Here is a 16,174-nt window from a genome sequence, read left to right as displayed (position 1 = left end):
GAGGCCCTGAGGAGCGGGTACCCCTGGTAAGTCCGAGGAGGCAGAGTAGCGTAGAGATACTGGAACAGCGATCCTTGGAGGCTGAGCTGTAGAGAAACTGAAATATAGTGAGTAGGCAGGGTATGCAGAGTTCATGAACTGAACCAGATGGTAACACTCACACAAGGTCTCATAGAAGCCCAGGAGCTGGAAAGTATAGGCCCTCGAGGAGCGAGTACCTGGTTCCAGGGAAAGCTCTGAGAGAGCGATGGTAACTCACTGATGTAGTTGGCAGTGAAGACTTCCAGGCAGAAGAGAGTGCCAAGTAAGTCTGGGAACGAGGGCCCTCAAGGAGCGAGTACCGGTTCCAGACCATCACCTGAAAAACAAAAGAAGAGAGCGAGGCCCCCGAGGAGCGGGTACCCCTAGTAAGTCCGAGGAGGCAGAGTAGCTTAGGTAGTGTAACCCTAGTAAGTCCAAGGAAGCAGAGTAGCCTGGAAGGTCGAAGTGAGTCCGTATCATTCCTTGCTAACATGATGTGTTAGCAAATTCCAAAACCTTATATATCCGTAGCGGGTGACGTCATCTTCGGGGGTTCGCGCCATCGCCGGTACTTCAGTCGGGGCCGCTTGCGCACCCCCTAGGCCTCCAGAAAACATGGCGGTTTGCAGCATCTAGCCGGTACAGGGACGCCGGAGGGCCTCGGCAGAAGGACGCCGCGGCAGCCAATCTTCCCGCGGACGAAGAGGGAGGCGCCAAAGAGGTAAGGAAGGCGGAGAGAGGGCGTCGGGAACAGACGGAAACAACAGCACTATGCTCATTGCCCACATCACCTCCTACCAATTATATATGACCCAATACAACTGGAACCTGTGGAAGCAGGTCGAGGAGCTCTCAGACTGCCTGTCATAGCAGCAGCAAGATACATTCTCTGCGATGTACAGCAGGGTCTGGAGGCAGGAAAACATGAGGTGAGGTCCACCTATGATGTTTTTGAGACAATGGCGAGAGTAGCTGCAGTGGGCATTGACGCCCGCAGGATGGCTTGGCTCCATTCCTTGGTCCGGCCGGTGGTCCAGGAGAAGCTGGCTGATCTGCCTTGCACAGGAGAAAATCTCTTTGGGGACAAGGTCAGGGATGCGGTAGCCCAATTGAAGGACCACCATGAGACCCTTCAACAGCTATTGGCTAGTGCTTCCGATCCACCATCCTCCATCAAAAAGTCCTTACAACAAGGTTCGAGGAAATCCTTCTACCACCAAAGGAAATATTAACCTCCCGCCTCCCGGGCACATACACCCCGCGCTGGTTCCAGGGGTTGTTCTTGCCAACAGCAGACCCCAGGCTTCAGCCAGCCCCCCAGCAGAGCCCTGCCACGGGGCTTTGACTGGGCATGAGGGAGCGTGAGTCAGCTCGCTATACCCCCGGCATCCTGCCCTCCAGTTGGAGGCAGGCTGCTTCACTTCACCCACCACTGGCCACTCATTATGTCAGACCGGTATGTTCTCACAATGATCCGCCAGGAGTATCTGCTGAATTTCTGAGACATCCCTATGGACTTCCCCCCATGTCTGTCATGGGGTTCGTCCATTCCGCAGGAATTATTTTTCACAGAGCTCTCTACCCTTCTAATGGCAGGAGTGGTAGAACCCGTTCCCCTCCACCAACAGGGCCAAGGGTTCTATTCAAAGTATTTTCTGATACCAAAGAGAACTGGGGGTCTATGCCCCATTCTCGACCTCAGAGCCTTGATCAATTTCCTTCAGAGGGAAAAGTTCAAAATGGTCTCTCTGGGCATCCTGATTCCACTCCTCAGAAGAGGAGACTGGCTCTGCTCCCTCGACCTGAAGGGTGCCCTCGCCCACAATGCGATCTTCCCAAATCACAGGAAGTATCTTCTATTTGTGGTTGGAAAAGCTCACTACCAGTATCGAGTACTGCCATTTGGTTTGGCCTCAGCCCTTCCGGTCTTCACCAAGTGCCTAGTAGTGGTGGGGGTGCACAACAGACGTCAGGGGGTACATGTGTTCCCCTACTTGGATGACTGGCTGATCAAAAGCAACTCCCAGTAGGGAGTGCTGCACTTTTTAGGTCTGACCATGGGGTTTTTCATCAATTACCCAAGGTCCCACCCTTGCCTGTCGTCCCACCTGGACTTCATAGGAGCCAGACTGGACATGATTCAGGCCAAGGCGTGTCTGCACCGCGATTGGGCACTTGTCCTGTCATCGCTGGCGAGCTTTGTCCGCAGCCGTCAGCAAGTTCCTACTTGTCTGCTGCTTCGTATCTTGGGCCACATGGCTGCCTCTATCCATGTCACTTTGCTGGCCTGCCTCTGCATGCACAGGGCGGAGTGGACCTTACAGTCACAATGGCAACAGGTGTCCAGGACCTCGAGGCACGTGTTTCCATCATGCCACCTCTGCAGGAGGTGGAGAATTGTTGCAACTGTCCCTTCCCGATGGCTTCACGCCACCTACCTTTCTTTCTTTGCACCTCCTCTCGCTGTGGATGGACGCCTGGCTGCTGCGGCGTCTTCCTGCCATTTTCTCCGGCGTCCCCGGACCGGCTTGGGCGCTGCCTCCCACCATGCTCCGCTGGTACCTTAGGGCGTGTGCGCCGTGCGGCCCTCACTCTTATTTCCTACATGGCGCGAACCTCAGGGGCGTCCCCCTGTGATGACGTCATGCTGCCCGGATATTTAAAGCCTACAATGTTTGCTAGCCTTTGAGTTAACAAGGGGAATCTTACGGATGGGATTCGCTCTCCATACCCAGCTACTCTGCCTCTCCAATTTCTATTGGACTCTTAACGCTAACGGGGTACTCGCTCCTCGGGGGCCTCGCTTGCTTTTCAGGTCGCTATCAGGAAACCGGTACTTGCTCCTTGAGGGCCCATGTTCCCTGACTCGCTACCTGCTCCTACCTTCTCTTCTGCCTGGAAGGATTCGCTATCTTCAACACCAGTGAGTACTACCATCTTCACCTCAGAGCTGTTCCCTGGAACCAGGTACTCGCTCCTCGAGGGCCTGCCTCCGTTCCAGCCCTAGTGCCATCTCCTACGTGGAACCACTGTGTGAGTACGTGATCTTTCAAGCCTCTCTGCTCTCAGGGATCAGTTACTCGCTCCTCGAGGGCCTGCTCTCCCTATCCTGGGGTTTCTCCCATACTGGGGCTTTGTGCATATTCCACTGTACTCATTCTTCTCAGTTCTTTACACTACAGCACTGCTACCAGAGGAGTCGCTTGTTCCAGCGCCTGAGGATACTAGCCCAGCCGGGTTACTTCTGCTGCTCATTACTGCCACCTCTGGTGGCTTCATCACATTGTCTAATAAAAGATCAATCTCTGTGTTTGTGTGTCCTAAGCTGAGCCTGACCTTTGGCCCCTCACGGGACTTCCCCCGTGGGCGTGGTCAGCTGCCACAGTATCCAAGGGTCCACCCAAACCTCACTAATTATAACAGATTGCTAACTCCATGGATCCGGCACAGCTCAATGCCTTGCAGGCCATCTCAGGCCTGGCCCTACGCACTGCTGAACTACAAGACGCATCGGAGAAACTCACTTCAGCGTTTCATCAGCTACAAGCACAGAAGACGCAAGGCCCTACTTCCAGTAATGAAGATCAGTTACCTGAAGTAACTATAAAGACTATGGTACCTCTGGCTGCTCCAGTTCGTTTCTCTGGAGAGATTCAAAGAACTAGAAGTTTCCTAAACAATGCTGCATGCATTTCGCATTGCAGCCTGCACACTTTCCCACAGCCTACGCCAAGACTACTTATATTCTATCTTATCTTGATGGAAGGGCCTTGTCTTGGGCTTCAACGCGGTGGGAACGTAAGGATCCAGTCCTGCAGGATATTTATAGATTTCTAGAATTATTTAAATCCATTTTTGATGATCCTGCTCGAGTGACTGCTGCTGGTTCTGACCTGTTGAACCTGAAGCAAGGCAACTGACCACTGGCTGATTTTGCAATAGAGTTTAAGACTCTTGCTAAAGAATTATGCTGGGAACCTAGATGCCTGAAAACTCTCTTCTTCAGAGGTCTGAATACCCGCTTGAAGTCGAGCTTACCGCTCGTGAGACACCTGACTCATAGAAATGAAACATAGAAACAGAAATGACGACAGAAGAAGACCAAATGGTCCATCCAGTCTGCCCAGCAAGGTTTTACACTTTTTTTTCATACTTTTCTGTTACTCTTGTCCCTTTAAATAATTTTTTTGATTCTATTTCCCTTCCACCCCTGCCATCGTAGATAGCAGTGCTGGAGCTGCATCTAAGTGAAGTATCCAGCTCGCTGGATGAACTAGTGGCTTTGGCTACTAGAAATGACCACCGGCTTCGTGATAAGGTGAAAGAACTCAAGCCTACTAAAGGACCGGTTCAGAAGGAGACTCAAGCTAAACTTGCACCTCTGATGGTTTCAGCAGTACCTGTTGCCAGTGGAGAAGAACCTATGCAACTTTGTCGCAGTCATTTGATTTCAAAAGAGAGAAGACTTCGGAAGAGGCATGGCTTATGTATGTACTGTGGACAAGCTGGTCACGATGTCCTAACATGCCCTATTCGTCTGGAAATCGGACGGGCCTAAGCCTGCAGGAGGACTGTTCTTACCACGCCTTCTCCTCCGCTCTCTATACCAGTCTCCCTGACTTGCGGACCGTCTACAATCCAAACTCTTGCCCTTGTGGATTCGGGGGCAGGAGGCAACTTTATACTTCGACGCCTAGTGGAACATTTGAGGATTCCCCTCGTTACTTTAGAAGCTCCACTACTCTTGTCATCCATCCATGGAGAGCCTTTGCCCGGTGATGTGACTTGTTGCACCGAACCAGTGACTCTTCGCACCGGAGCCCTCCATACGGAGACAATTCCCTTCTTTGTGTTAGAGAAGGCCATGCACCCTATCGTTCTGGGGTTACCCTGGTTGCAGTTGCATCAGCCTCAATTCAACTGGTCCTCCTTGGAACTCTCCCGCTGGGGCCCAGGTTGTCATGGCAGTTGCCTCAAGGAAGTTTCTCCTGTTCTCTGCATGCCTACAACTCCAGTGATGGCGGGACTGCCGCCTCAATACGCATCACTCAGTGATGTGTTTTCCAAAGAAGCTGCTGACATCCTCTCTCCACACAGATCTTATGACTGTGCCATTCGGCTGAAGCTAAACACTGAACCTCCTAAAAGACGTGTCTATCCACTCTCTGCAATAGAGAATAAGGCTATGTCCGAGTACATCGAGGAGAACGTACAGAAAGGTTTCATTAGACCTTCAAAGTTGCCAGCTGGCGCACAAGGACAGAACCTTACGTCCTTGTATCGACTATCGAGGTCTGAACGAGATTACAATTAAAGACCGTTACCCCCTGCCTTTAATCTCAGAGCTGTTTGACCGGCGGAGCGCACTGTTAACCCGCCACTGGACGCGCGTTTTCGATGCCTAGCGTTACCCCTTATTCAGTAAGGGGCCGAAAATGCGCGTCCAACCCCCCGAACCTAATAGCGCCCGCAACATGGCCCTATTGGTATTCCTGCGTGATTCAGAAAACAAAATGTGCAGCCAAGCCGCACATTTTGCTTTCAGAAGTTAACGCCTACCCAAAGGTAGGCGTTGGTGAAAGAGCCTACCCAAAGGTAGGCTCTTTCACAAGCCTTCCTGGATCCACCAGACAATCACTAGTTTGAGCCTCACTTCTTACAAGGTCCTTGGCACTCTTCCTCCTGAAAATGGACACTAGCATTTCCAGGTTAAAGCATAAGCTTTAACCCGTTAAATTAATCGTATCACTCTATATTTATTCTACCTGCCTTCATCTTCCTTCCAGCTTGTTTTAAGCTTCCAAGTTTATTCTATTCCTTGTTGATTGTAACTTTGACTTATTCCTTTTTCCATTGTTATCTATTGTTTTCCAGAATTGTTACCTCAGTTTACCCTTGTTAAATGTAAACCGATCCGATATGGTTATTTACCATGAAGGTCGGTATAAAAAACTGTTAAATAAATAAATAAATAAATCGAAGAAAATTCTTTTTCACTCAGCGCATAGTTAAACTCTGGAATTCATTGGTCAGGGGATGTGGTTTCAGCAGTTAGTGTTACTGGATTTAAAAAAGGTTTGGATAAGTTCCTAGAGGTTAATCCATAAACTATTATGGCAATTAATAAACAATAGTAGCTTGTGATCTATCTAATGTTTGGGTACTTGCCTGGTTCAAATGACTTGGATTGGCCACTGTTGGAAACAGGATCCTGGCCTTTATGGACCCTTGGTCTGACCCAGTATGGCATTTCTTATGTTCTTATGTTATGTCATTCTGCTATGCACAAGTGCACCTTCAACTGGGAGGCCAAGTCAAAGCTCATTCTGTGAGGGCTATGGCAGGGTCAGGAGACCTCTTATGGGCTGTTCCCATCACCGACATCTGCAGGGCTGCGACATGGAGTTCTCTACACACGTTCGCAGCCCACTACTGCTTGGACAAGGACGGTCGGCAAAATAGTAGCTTCAGCCAATCTGTCTTTCGCAACCTCTTCCAAGCTTAGACCTAACTCTCCCTTCCTAGGGCCCATTGTTTGGGTTCAGGCTGTCTCCCTTAGTTACCAATAGCATCGGAGTTATTGTTGTATCTGTTGGTACCCAGTTTGGTGCCTTTTGGTCATGGTTTGACAGGGAGCAACCTGTAACTTGGTATTCACCCATCTGTGAGGACTACCATCCTGCTTTGTCCTAGGAGAAAGCAGAGTTGCTTACCTGTAACAGGTGTTCTCCTAGAACAGCAGGATGTTAGTCCTCAGGAAACCTCCCGCCACCCCACAGAGTTGGGTTCTTCTGCGTTTTGTTTTTGGCTCGTGAATTCTATGTTACGAGACTGAAGGGGAACCCCGCATGGACTCGCAGATAGTGGCATGCTGGGCATGCTTAGTGTGCCAGTCAAAGTTCTAGAAACTTTGACAAAGGTTTTCTGTGCCGGACTCCATCTGATGATATCACCCATCTGTGAGGACTAACATCCTGCTGTCTTAGGAGAAAACCTGTTACAGGTAAGCAACTCTGCTTTATATATTTATAGATCATAACAAAAAAACAGATTAATACAATATTATGAGTATGTATATATTATGAAACTTCACGAAACATTGTTGGAGCAGTTATATCTCATTTAAGAGAATAAGTTTTGCAGTTTGTGAAATGTCATTGGAACAGTTGTGTTTCACTTAAATGAAGATACAAAAAAAGCCTTCTTTTCAATCATACTTAGATTTTCATGTAAATAACCAAGTGCAGCTCATTCATCATTAAAAGTTGTTTCTCCAAAATTATCCCCTAAAGAAGCCATCTGGGATTTGGCAAAACAAGGACCTTGCCAGGACTCTGGGGAATAAACAAACCGATGGGTTGTAAAGATTGTAACCATATGTACCGTATTTTTCGTTCCATAAGATGCACCTAGGATTCAGAGGGGGGAAATTAAAAAAAAAAAAATGGTGTGCTAAACCGGCTCTGTTCCCGGGCGTCTGTGCGTCTTATGGAGCCAATTAGGGGAGTGTATAACATTTTTTTTTTTGTCCCCATTTTGTTTTCGGGTCTGGGGAGGGCCATTTCGGTCCACTCCCCAGATCAGAAAACTTTTATCGTTCTCTTTCTGTGGAAAAAAAAACAAAAAAAAACCCCATCCCAACCCTTTCAATTTAATTAACTACAACCCCCCACCCTCCTGACACCCCCAAGACCTGCCAAAAGTCCCTGGTGGTCCAGTGGGGGTCCGGGAGCAATCTCCTGCACTTGGACCGTCGGCTATCAGTAATCAAAATGGCGCCGACGGCCCTTTGCCCTTACTATGTCACAGGGGCTACCGGTGCCATTGGTCAGCCCCTGTGACATAGTAAGGGCAAAGGGCCGTCGGCGCCATTTTGATTACTGGCAGCCAACGGCCCAAGTGCAGGAGATCGCTTCCGGACCACCAGGGACTTTTGGCAGGTCTAGGGGAGTTGTAGTTAGTTTTCCATAAGACGCACAGACATTTTCCCCCCACTTTTGGGGGAAAAAAAGTGCATCATATGGAGCAAAAAATTCGGTACATTAAAAGATTAATTTTAAAAGCCAAGCATGTGTCAAAATCGGGAGATACGCACACATGAGGGACGTGTGTAAACTCCTGATGTTAAAAGGTGCCCACATGCGTGCACAGGTCCCGATGCACGAATATCTCACATTGAGGAGAAATGTGGACAGGGCATGGATGTACCGGGGTGGAGACAAGAGATGTGCACGCAAGTACTATGTGCCTGGGCACACATCTAGGTCTAGTGCCGTGTAACTTTACTTCTGCTATGGATGAGCTGCATGTTTCAATGATTAAATTTACAGGTATCTAGGAAGTGTTTGAGGGGTCTGGGTTAACTAGGTGGGGGGGGGGGGGGTGCAGGATAATGAACCAATGGTGTTTGGAGAATCTAGCTGTACATTGGGTCAACTGGTGGGCGAACTGGTGAAAATGGTCATGGCGTGGACACGCATCTGTTATAAAATTTCCATCACTTTAAAGGGCTCAAAACCTGATATTACGCTGCTGGGTGTGCACAAGCTTAAAATTAGGAGCACAGATACATGCACCTAATCTACTTTATAACATGCGTGCTTTTGTGAACGCATGTTATAAAATTGCCACATTTCTGGGTGCACGCCAATGCACATGCGTATATATGCGTTCATGTGCCAGTTTGAATGTTACCATCCCTGAGTATAAAAACCTGTGTAGGGACTCAATGGGGAAACAAATAAATTGATAGATTGCAGAGATTGTAACTAAATGTATATCTAGACTATAAGAACCTACATAATATTGAATTCATTCATGATGGCTTGTAAGAACATAAGAAATTGCCATGCTGGGTCAGACCAAGGGTCCATCAAGCCCAGCATCCTGTTTCCAACAGAGGCCAAACCAGGCCACAAGAACCTGGCAATTACCCAAACACTAAGAAGATCCCATGCTACTGATGCAATTAATAGCAGTGGCTATTCCCTAAGTAAACTTGATTAATAGCCATTAATGGGCTTCTCCTCCAAGAACTTATCCAAACCTTTTTTGAACCCAGCTGCACTAACTGCACTAACCACATCCTCTGGCAGCAAATTCCAGAGCTTTATTGTGCATTGAGTAAAAAGAATTTTCTCCGATTAGTCTTAAATGTGTTACTTGCTAACTTCTGTATAATGATTTTTAACAAGATAAATGATGTGAATGTGTATTATGTTTTAGAGAATTAATATAAGATATTGGTTTTGGAAACTTTGTACAATGTATGCTTCAACATTTATTTTTGTAATGGGGTAACATTTCAATAAAAACATTTAATATATTTATAGGAAGTGCTTACTGATTATTTTAAGTTAGAATACTGTAGTAAATTCAATTTTTTAATGTAATAAAGTTAATTAAAACAGAGGTGTCAAAATATTTTCCAATATTCTTTTTTTTGGTCTAATAAAGACACCTCACTTGCCATTTTTTGTATGCCTTTGAAAATCAAGCCCATTGAAGGTAATTTCCAAAGGCATTTTTGCAGGTAAAACAGTGTTTTGTCCACATAAATGGTTTCTTACAAAATTGCCTGCCCACACTGCAAGTAAACTTACACATGTATGCTTGTTTGCATGTAACATTTCCTGGACTGAGCAGAGGCGTTCCTGGAGGTAGATTTCAGAAAGGGTTTGGACTTAGTGCACACTTTTGGATTTTTAGGAAAGCATTCACATAAATTTTCCTTCCACATAATGCAAGTGTAATTGTGTAAGTGTAAATTCTATGGTATTATTTGAAAACAAATGTATACCATGTAAGTCTTCTTTAAAAAATTGGTGTAACTTCTGCACATTTTTGCCACTTAATTTAGCCAGGGTGTCTGAATTCTATCCCCTTTAATATTAAAAGTAAAATATGCAGCTAGAGTAACTTCTCTTTTTTAAATCATGTTTTCAGGAAATTACAGGAATGCACATGATGTTCTCTTCAGTATGTATGCAGAATTAAGAGCACAGAAAATAAAAATTCCTTCAGAAATGGCCACAAACCTTATGATTCTCCACAGCTACATTTTAGTGAAGGTAACTGAACAGGAATCCATTCCTTTTCTATTTTATTTCAAGCAGCAGTCTTGCATATTTTTATAAAAACATGTAATTGTGAAGATGAGCATGATCTTTTGCATATGTTCATGATGATTTTTAATCAGCGAACTCTTTCCCTAACAAGTTGAATAGCACCAAAATGTAAGTTTTCCAGTGGATGGGGGATTGATGGCTAAATATAGACGAGGAGAGAACTGGGTGAAAGGAAAAATTAAGTAGGGGCAAGTAGAGAGCAACAGGATGGGGTGTGAGAGAGATACCTGCTGCAGTAATGAAATATGAAGAACCGCATTGCATTCGAGCACCATGCCCCTCTCAGCCTGAGAAGATGGCTCTAGATAAGCACAGAAGATCCCTGTTTGTAAAGAACTGTGGATTGTGCGAGATATAAGTTTCTTAAATAAATAAAGAACGAAAGAGGTAAAGGGAAATTCAGAAATTAACTAAGGTCTATGGCTTTGTATTAAGAATGAAATTGGTCAGACTAAATGAAACTTATTTATGTATTTCCTTTCTGATTTTCTGCCTTTATCGAATGTAAGTATCAAGGCAGATTACAACCAAACTAAACATTTTACACAGAATTGCTTAATACAACTAATTACATATTAAAATAACACAATCCCTAAATTCTGTTCCATTTACACAGCTGTTCCCTGTATGTACCAGGATCAGTCCAGACTGCTGGGTTATGCCTCCCTTCCAGCAGATGGAGTCAGAGAAACAAACTAAAAGGAAACCCCTATATAACCTGCTGTGCTACCTGCAATCCTTCAGTATATCTCTGACTCCAGCAGATGAAAGAGAGCATAACCTGCGGTCCTGATCCTTGCCAAATTATTCACTATCTGGGGTACCAGGTTTGATTTTTGGGGGGATCTTCCTTTGACTAGATCAATTTCTTTAAAAAAAAAACCAAACAAACAATTAATTAAATAAAGTTAAAAAAAAAAAAACTTGTCAGCAACTGCTCACAGGGCAGGCAGGCATAGCAGGGCAATGCCCTAAGGCCAGTTTTTCCCGGAGTTAGTGCTGCTGCCCGGTGAGTTGGGGGGAGTATTAATCGGTGGGCCAATCACTCTCCAACCCCTTATTCCCAGAGACTATTTCTTCCTCTGGAAGGTGCTGGTTTTTTCGTGCAGGGAAGTTAATTTCTTTACCCCTGCCGGCTGACTGCGATCGACATTACTTACTTGCTTCTGTCAGCTGTTGGTTTTAGCACTTGCCTGCTGTCTCTCCCGGGCCTCCAGACAGGGTGGACTTATTCACCCGGTTGCCTTCTTTCTTTCGCACGGTTGACATGCCGAGTGGTTCCTGCTGTGGGGCTTGTGGGGAGCCGGCGTCTCGGCTCTCACGCGGTGGTCTCTGCTCCTGGTGTATTCCCGGGTGCGAGGGATCTTTGCGGAGGCCGCATTCAGAGCGGGGGGGGGGGGGGGAGCTTTGCCGCGATCACACAACTCGAAGACCGATTCGGCAGCTCGCAGGCAGAGGCCTGCCTCCTCCCCGCGTGACTTGGGAGCGGCGACCATCTTGCCTGCTCCGATATCAGATGCAGGGCCAGACATAGAGGGAGAAGATCTCCCCCGACTATCCCTGCCAGATTTGAGCCCCCAGCGATCCCGCGGTCAGCAGCTAGACACAGACCCTCCCTCTGCTTTACCTCCCGGGGGGGGGGGGGCCTTAAAGCGACAGCACCCATTTTCGTCGCAATTTCTGTTACTCCTTCATAAAGCATATCTGGAAGTGGAGGCTGACTGAGACGCGCAGGATCTGGCTCCTGCAAAGCAATTCAGACCTGCTGAGGACCTTGGTGCTGCTTGCGGGGTTGTCCGGACCCTCCATTCCTTTAAATCCAGTGCAGCAAGACCCCCCCCCCCCCCCCACATTGGACTTAGGTGATGATGTGGATAGTACCACCCCTCTAGAGGGAGACGATCCACAGGTGCTCCGCCTGTTCTGTAAGGAGGAGCTGGATCAGTTAATTCCACATGTTCTTCAGTAGCTGGAGATCCCGGCTCCGCAGGCAGTGTATGATTCCTCACTGGGAGATGCGGTATTATCGGGGCTCCGTGACCCTCCTCGGACCTTTCCTTTTCATCCAAAGTTCTTCCAAATTCTGTCCCGGGAATGGGATGCACCTGAAGCCACCTTGCGAGTCAGCAGGGCCATGGAAAAGCTTATTCATTACCAAGTGAGACCTTGGAGCTTCTTAAGCTTCCGAAGGTGGACTCGGCGGTCACAGCCATAGCTAAACATACCACGATTCCCGTTACGGGAGGAGCGGCCCTTAAGGATTTACAGGATAGGAAGCTGGAAATTTTGCTTAAGCGGATTTTTGAGGTATCCGCATTGGGAGTCCATGCCGCCGTCTGTAGCAGCCTTATGCAAAGGGCTACCCTCCGCTGGGTTCAACAGCTGCTCACTTCCCAGGAACTCCCGCCAGAAGAGGCGGAGCAGGCGAACTGCATGGAATCAGTGGTTGCCTATACGGCGGATGCCCTATACGACCTTCTCCGTACCTCTGCCCGTACTATGTCTTCGGCAGTTTCCGCAAGGAGGCTACTGTGGCTCCGCAATTGGTCGGCTGATGTCTTGTCTAAGTCTCAGTTAGGTTCCTTTCCTTTCGAGGGGAAATTGTTGTTTGGCGACAATCTGGAGCAACTTGTTAAGGCCTTAGGGGATAACAAGGTTTACAAACTACCTGAGGATAAGCCCAGATCGTTTCGGCTGTTCGGCACCGCCCGGGGTCGTTTCCGAGGGCAACGTCGCTTCCGTTATGGTGCTTCCTTTGCCCCTCGGCAAACGGCAGGACGGTGACAGGCATGGACTCCTTCCTTTCGTGGCAGACGGCCTCCCCGCAGTGGCTCCTCTCAGGGTTTCACCGCCAACAAAGCTCCCCAATGAAGATACGCCGGCCCATTCCTCCGTCCCGAGGATAGGGGGACGACTCTCCCGGTTTCGCGAGGAATGGGTCAAAATCACGTCGGACCAATGGGTACTAGATATTATAAATCACGGCTACGCTTTGCATTTTGCACGCCCTCTTCGGGAATTGTTCCTTGTGTCTCCCAGCAGGGCGCCAGCAAAAAGTCAGGTGATTCTTCAAACTTGCGGGCCGATACAGTAAAATCGCAGGAGACGGGCGAACGCCTGCTCTCCCGGCGTGCGCACAGGCCACTCTCCTGTGCGTGCGATACAGTATTTTAATTTATTAAAATTAGGGCCGGCAGTAAAAAGAGGTGCTAGGGACACTAGCACGTCCCTAGCGCCTCTTTTTTGACAGGAGCGGTGGCTGTCAGCGGGTTTGACAGCCGACGCTCAATTTTGCCGGCGTCGGTTCTCGAGCCCGCTGACAGCCACGGGTTCGGAAACCGGACGCCGGCAAAATTGAGCATCTAGTTTTTGAGCCACAGGCCTATTTCAAAATTTTTTTTCTATTTTTTTTACTTTTTTTAACTTTCGGGACCTCCGACTTAATATCGCCATGATATTAAGTCAGAGGGTGCACAGAAAAGCAGTTTTTACTGCTTTTTTGTGCACTTTCCCAGTGCCCGGAGAAATTAGCGCCTACCTTCGGGTAGGCGCTAATTTCTGAAAGTAAAATGTGTGGCTTGGCTGCACTTTTACTTTCTGAATCGTGCGGGAATACCTAATAGGGCCATCAACATGCATTTGCATGTTGCGGGCGCTATTAGGTTCGGGGGGGTTGGATGCGCGTTTTGGACGCGCTATTACCCCTTACTGAATAAGGGGTAAAGCTAGCGCGTCCAAAACACGCGTCCAATCATGGGTTAGCAGTGCGCTCCCCCAGAGCGCACTCTACTGTATCGGCCTGTTTGTCTTGGTTGAAGGCTCTGGGAGTGATTGTCTCGGTTCCTCCACACGAATGTCGGACCGGTCGGTACTCCATTTACTTCGTAGTTCCCAAGAAGGAAGGCTCGTTCCGCCCTATCTTGCATCTAAAGGAGGTCAACAAGGTTTTGCAAGTCCCTCTGTTTCGTATGGAGACGTTGAGGTCCATCATAGCGGCTGTGCACAGAGGCAAATTTTTGGCCTCTAGATCTGACGGAAGCTTACCTTCATATAGGAATTCAAGAGCGCCATCAGAGGTTCCTGAGGTTCATGGTGCTGGGAGAGCACTACCAGTTTTGCGCTCTTCCGTTCAGACTAGCGATGGCTCCCTGATTATTTACCAAGGTGATGGTAGTGGTCACGGTCTGTCTCCGAGAGGGGATCCTACTCATTCGGGCGAAATCAGCGGAACTTTGCAAGAAGGCGGTTCAGTCAGTCATACGCCGTCTACACTCGCTCGGCTGGGTAGTCAATTATGCCAAGAGCCAGCTGGTCCCATCTCAAATCTTGGAGTTTCTGGGAGCTCGTTTCGACACATCGGCGGGCAAAGTCTTACTGCCTCGGTTAAGAATGGAGAAGCTTATGACTCAAGTTCGCCATCTATTGACCCTCCCTTTGCCCACGGCATGGGATTATTTACAGGTTCTTGGTTCTGTGGAATCTACCCTGGAGATGGTTCCTTGGGCTTTTGCTCATATGAGAGCCTTACAAAGGGCGTTGCTTTCCCGTTGGGATCCCAGGTCGGAAGAGTTCCACCTGCCTTTACCATTACCGGAGACCGCTCGAGCCAGCCTGGATTGGTGGCTGGTATCGGATCACTTGCTTCAGGGGGTAGACCTTGAGAATCCGCAGTGGCTAATTGTAACAACGGATGCCAGCCTCTCCGGATGGGGGTGGGGGCAGTCTGTCAGTCACACATGGCACAGGGTCTGTGGACACCTCTGCAGGCCAAGTGGTCCATCAATTGGTTAGAAACCAGAGCAGTTCGCTTAGTGTTGCGTCATTGTCTTCCATTAGTTCGGCAGTGGGCAGTACCAAGGTAGTAGCGTGGATTGCAAATTGGTTGACAGACAGGAGACAGCATGTAATGGTAAATGGAACCTACTCTGAAGAAAGAATGCTGTTAAGTGGAGTACCACTGGGATCAGTTTTGGAACATCCTATGCAGGCGAGCCGGGGTAAAGTACCACCTAAAAAGGGCTTTATAACCATTCTCTTTTATCGAAGAGGATACTGAGCTTCTGCTCACAGTTGCAAAACATTGGTCCCAATCTGAGTCCTCTAAGGGCCCCCACAAATCTCGTTCCCAGGCAATTTGAAACCCTAGTTTGGATTGTGGGTGTCTATTAAATAAAGTATAAATCTTAGAGATGGGTTTTGAAAGTTTATCTGTCTGGGTACAATAGTTTTCAAAGAGGAATTTGTCTTTCAAGAGTTCGGGTCTGACTTTGGTATGGGTAAAAAAAATGGGTGACCTGAATGTAAGCAAAGAGATCTAGATCTGAGACTGGATAGAGACCCTGTAGGTCAGAGAACAAAATAAACTTCTGACCGTCCCATACCCACTGTTTTTGAGAGTAAAAGTAGATGTGGGTTTCAGCAATACATGCACTTTTTATCTACAAGAAAAGTAGCCAGGCTCGGGAATGGGGTTTAGCATTTTCAAAACCAGCTGCATTATTTTAAAAGGAAAAAATATCAGGAGAAAAAGCAGGTGCAAATCTCTGCAGGTACTATTTCCCTAGGCTGCTTTCAAAAGGAATGTGTGCTTACACTTTTCCTTTGAGAACTGATGCAAAGTTTGTGGGTAAAAGTACCAGCTGATTTTGCCCCTATCTTCATAGTTTTTAAAATTGCCCCAATGTGATTTCTTTCTTATGTACAACTGTGGATAATTTATGATTATATTTGCTTTCTGTAAGTCTTAATAAAGAATGTCTGCACTAAAATATTCTAAAACAATGATTTTTCAGATTCATGTTAAACGTGGAGATCACATGAAGGGGGCACGTATGCTTATTCGTGTTGCCAATAATATCAGCAAATTCCCTTCCCGTAAGTACTAAACAAACGTGTACTGGTCATTGTTACTAATCATGGATCTTATTGCTTCATTTAGACATGATAGTGTATTCTTAATCTTATAAGTGAAATATAATTATAGAATGAGGGAATGGGTTAATTGCATTTGTTTTGAAAGACTTTTG

General features: G+C 47.4%; 1 protein-coding gene across 3 annotated transcripts in view; it reads left to right on the top strand.

The window, feature by feature from the left end:
- WDR19 (WD repeat domain 19) overlaps positions 1-16,174 on the top strand; it is a 410,737-nt gene that overhangs the window by 336,369 nt on the left and 58,194 nt on the right. For all 3 annotated transcript variants that reach the window (XM_029589326.1, XM_029589343.1, XM_029589335.1), the window contains exons 31-32: positions 9,967-10,091; positions 15,941-16,022. In XM_029589326.1, coding sequence (XP_029445186.1) covers positions 9,967-10,091; positions 15,941-16,022 — 207 coding nt within the window. The remainder of the gene's footprint in view (positions 1-9,966; positions 10,092-15,940; positions 16,023-16,174) is intronic.

Source organism: Rhinatrema bivittatum, chromosome 1 (genome assembly GCF_901001135.1).
Source record: "Rhinatrema bivittatum chromosome 1, aRhiBiv1.1, whole genome shotgun sequence".
Lineage (NCBI taxonomy): Eukaryota > Metazoa > Chordata > Amphibia > Gymnophiona > Rhinatrematidae > Rhinatrema > Rhinatrema bivittatum.
Note: the sequence above shows the minus strand (reverse complement) of the source record. Positions and strands in the feature narration are given on the sequence as shown.